A 4,171-nucleotide genomic window follows, 5' to 3' on the forward strand; every position below is an offset into this window, starting at 1 on the left:
TCATATATATTGTTTTGGTAAAATAATTAATTAAAAAAGATAATAATTAAGCCAATTCGGCGTTACGGTATATATTTATGAGGGTGGGAACGAAACCTTACGCGGTTCTGAAATATCAGACCATTCATATATCGGCCTGCAGCCATGGCACCAAGATTTGATTATTTCTAATAAAACATTATACGTACGTTATACGTATGGGACATTAATGAATTGTAGAGAAAAACAACGTACGCTAGCTGACCATTTCATGCATGGAGGCCGCTGTACAACCGATCCAGCTTTGAATTGCTTAGTGCATATATTAATGTAGGCGTCAGATGAGACTGTAAACAAGGCGGCTCATGATAATTTGCTTTAATTAATAGCAGTATATATACAATAGGATCAGCCTTGTGCTTCACATCCCACCTTGAAATATTTAGCTCCAATACGTTGATCTCCTCTCGGTACTCATCTCCATTCAGTTTCTATAATTGAGCTTTATACTCGCCAGCACTATCAGATACAAGACTATTTCGGTTTTCATCTGTGAAGAAACAGATCATCGAACATGGCTTCTACTGTTACCTGGGCATGCTTGATGCTTGCTCTATTCTTGTTTATCTCGAGCATGACATGCGAAGCACAGCTTTCCTCTAAATTTTATGACAACACATGTCCGAAAGCACTTAGCACGATCCGAACAGCGACTAGAACCGCCGTTTCTCGTGAGCGTAGAATGGCGGCATCTCTCATTCGGCTTCATTTCCATGATTGTTTTGTTCAGGTATGTAAAACTTGCAAGACACTTAAGTTAAGTTTTCCATACTATGTTCCATGAGGCACGAGTAATAGATAACATAATTATTATGAATCATCTTATTCATGTAGGGTTGCGATGCATCAATTTTGCTTGATGATACTCCCTCAATATTGGGTGAAAAAACAGCTCCAAATAATGCTGGTTCAGTGAGAGGATACGAAGTCATTGATGACATCAAGTCCAAAGTGGAGAACGTTTGTCCTGGTGTTGTATCATGTGCAGATATTCTAGCAGTTGTAGCTCGGGATGCATCTGTTGCTGTGAGTCACTAGCTAGTACCTTTCTCAACTAGTATTAATTCTCTCCAAAGCATTCATGATGTATTAGTAAATAAAATGATCTTTTCTACAACAAAATCAGGTCGGTGGACCATCATGGACGGTGAAGCTTGGAAGAAGAGACTCTACCACAGCAAGCCTCAGCCTAACCGACACCAACCTTCCGAAGTTTATTGATGGCCTTGGCAGGTTGACTTCCTTGTTTCGCGAGAAAGGTTTGAGTGAAAGAGATATGGTCGCCCTTTCAGGTTTGAGCCTAATTAACTATCATATATTAATCTATATATATGTATAGTAAAAGGATGGAAATTTTAATTATCACAACAATATGCATGCAAGGGCAAGATGACTAAATACCAGCGTACGTTTTCTATGAAATATTGCAGGATCGCATACAATAGGACAAGCAAGATGTGTGACCTTCCGCGGCAGGATTCACAACAATACAAGTGATATCGATGCTGGGTTTGCTAGCACTAGAAAGCGCAAGTGTTCACTTGCTATAGGTAGCGACGACGAGAAGATAGCACCGCTTGATTTGGTGACACCCAATTCTTTTGATAATAATTACTTTAAGAATCTGATTCAGAAGAAGGGTCTTCTCCAATCTGATCAAATCCTATTTAGTGGAGGATCCACAGACAGCATTGTTACAGAGTATAGCAAGAGCCCTTCAACTTTCAAAAATGATTTCGCTGCTGCTATGGTCGGAATGGGAAATATCGAGCCCATCACGGGCTCTCAAGGACAGATACGAAAACTTTGCAGTGTTGTCAACTAAGTTGTCCGCAAATCTATTCACTTTTTCATTTCTTTTGGTAAAAAAATGCCATAATTAAATTGATTGTTTTTTTATTGAGTAAATAAGAGATAGGTCGCGGGACGTGTAACATGAGACGTTCCATTTCTTATGTGTTCTCATTTGCAAAGCAAAACAAGTACTGTAGATGGAGGACTTTCCAGACGTACTGATGTAATTAACATTCCAGGCATATAATAATAATTGGCAACATCTGTCTTTTTCAATCTTCTCATGTACAATTCCTTACTTCTCCCCAATGTGCACGTCGATGATCTCTATAAACTATATATATCACTACAAGAAATTTGACCATTTCATTCCAAAATATGAAAGTGGTGTTTTATCCGTTTGAACAGATAATTACCTGTTGGACCTATAGTTTCGAGGACGAAATGTAACACCGGGCCAAGCAAGAAATTCGCATCCGAAATTGTTTATGACAAAGCCCACTTGAAATTAATTATTATTGGAATAGACTACAAGCTCAAATTGTTTATATTATTTTTTATGGATATCGAATAATTTCTAGGGTTATGCCGAGTAGGTTTAAATCTTTAAATTCGTTGGATTAGGTGAAGTTTTTATTGGACTGAAAATTAGTGGGACAAGTTATATATATATATATATATTAAGGAAAATGCCCCATCCAAAATGCAAGACATGAAAATCCCTTTAGTCTTGTAAGGCCCAGGCCTTGTGAGGCCCGGACCAGTAAGTGAAAAGGCCCAGCCTTTGTCTTGGTGGTCTTCCGAACGATGCCGTTTTGGAGGTTAGTGTCTTCTTCCTCAGCTCTTGTTTCTTTCTCCCTCTCTTTCACATTTTCGGTTTCAACTTCTGGTTTCTCCCGCATCCCTCTCTCCCACGTTACTCTTTTCTTTCCGGTTTCATTTTTATTTTCTTGTTGTTAGTTCTATTTTGTGGTTCCGATTCTCATGCCCTAAACCTCCTCACTTTCGGTTTTCCCTCAAAATCAATTTCTCTGCTGTCGCACCTCTCCATTGTAGCAAAACTCATAGTTTCTCTCTCGCATCCCTCTTGTTCTGCAGTTAGTGTTCCCCTTTCAAGACTCGGCTCTTCTCTCCTTCTTGCACTGCGCTTAGTCTTCAGGTATAACTTCTTCTCCCTCTCTTTTATTCTGCAACCAAGACCCTCTTTTCACTCTCTTAGCCGACCCTCTCTTCCTCATCTTTACAGTTTTGTTGTTGCCTTGTGGATTGGGTTTGCATTTTGTGGGTCCTTGTGTTTGTTCTTCGTGTAATCTTTGAAGCCACTCCTGGAGAATTTAGCTTCCGTAGGTAAGCTATTCTTGTTCTCAGTTTCTTGCGTGCACACACACACTTCCACCTCTAGTCTTTTTCAATGGAATTTATGGGTCATGTTTTCATTTTAGAGTAGTCCATGGGCTGTTCTTTGGGCATTTCTTTGTATAAGCGAATTTCATGTGTTGGAATGTTCTGAGTTTGGATTATTTGGAGTTGCATTGTAGTTGATTTGTTGGATTGGTGTTTTAGAAAATATTTAGAATGAAATTTTATTTTGTCGAGTGCAATTTAATATTTTGAAGTGTTGGGTTTTGTTTTCTGTTATGGAGTTGTGAACGGAAAGAAATATGCAATGTGTAGTGTTGTTTTAGGTTAAATTGTTGGTGATTGTTTGGGATTACGAGCTGCTGAAATAAGTGTGAGTTAGTGATAATTTGAGTTGACATTGGTTTTGATACTTGTATTGGACAATACTGAGATTGGTATAGAATATTTTGGGTTGAAGTGTGGGCTGTCCAGATTGTTATTTGGTTGTTTGAGTTGGATTAAATTTGCTGAAATATGGTCTAGAAATTGGGTTTTAAGTTGTCTTAGACCAATTATGTGTTATTGGACTTTAATTCTTAGTTTATATATATTTTTATGAATAGGTGACGAGACGGATAGAGACCGTATTCAAGGCATAGATAATACGCTGCATGAGTCAGGTAAGCGGGATTCCTATGCTAAATTTGCATAAAAAGAAATGAACTGAGGTTAGTTTGTAAAAATATGCATGTTGTTTTAAAAAGTAAAAGGTTAAAAACAACCTCAATATATGTTTTGCATTCACTCATGAGATACGTATGAAAGGAAAAATAAATGTTTTTGACATGAAATGTGTAGACATGGGCAATACTTGACATGTTCTGAAATGTGCAAAAGAGCGAATACGATATATGTGAATTTTTGTACATGTGATATGAAATATCTTGGAACTGTTATTGATCATGGAAAAATTATATGAATATGTTTTGCACGTGTT

General features: G+C 37.7%; 1 protein-coding gene across 1 annotated transcript; it reads left to right on the top strand.

The window, feature by feature from the left end:
- Positions 1–553: 553 nt before the first annotated feature.
- On the top strand, positions 554–1,864 carry LOC109006744 (lignin-forming anionic peroxidase-like). The gene is made up of 4 exons (XM_018986122.2): positions 554–769; positions 874–1,065; positions 1,166–1,331; positions 1,470–1,864. The coding sequence occupies exons 1-4, from the start codon at positions 554–556 to the stop codon at positions 1,862–1,864; spliced, it is 969 nt and encodes a 322-aa protein (XP_018841667.1).
- The last annotated feature ends 2,307 nt before the right edge of the window (positions 1,865–4,171 follow it).

Source organism: Juglans regia, chromosome 13 (genome assembly GCF_001411555.2).
Source record: "Juglans regia cultivar Chandler chromosome 13, Walnut 2.0, whole genome shotgun sequence".
Taxonomy (NCBI): Eukaryota; Viridiplantae; Streptophyta; class Magnoliopsida; order Fagales; family Juglandaceae; genus Juglans; species Juglans regia.

Coding starts and splice junctions, on each gene's coding strand:
- LOC109006744 (XM_018986122.2), top strand. CDS start 554: ATGGCTTCTACTGTTACCTGGGCATGCTTGATGCTTGCTCTATTCTTG. Junction 1,066..1,165: donor CTCGGGATGCATCTGTTGCT/GTGAGTCACTAG, acceptor CAACAAAATCAG/GTCGGTGGACCATCATGGAC. Junction 1,332..1,469: donor AGATATGGTCGCCCTTTCAG/GTTTGAGCCTAA, acceptor GAAATATTGCAG/GATCGCATACAATAGGACAA.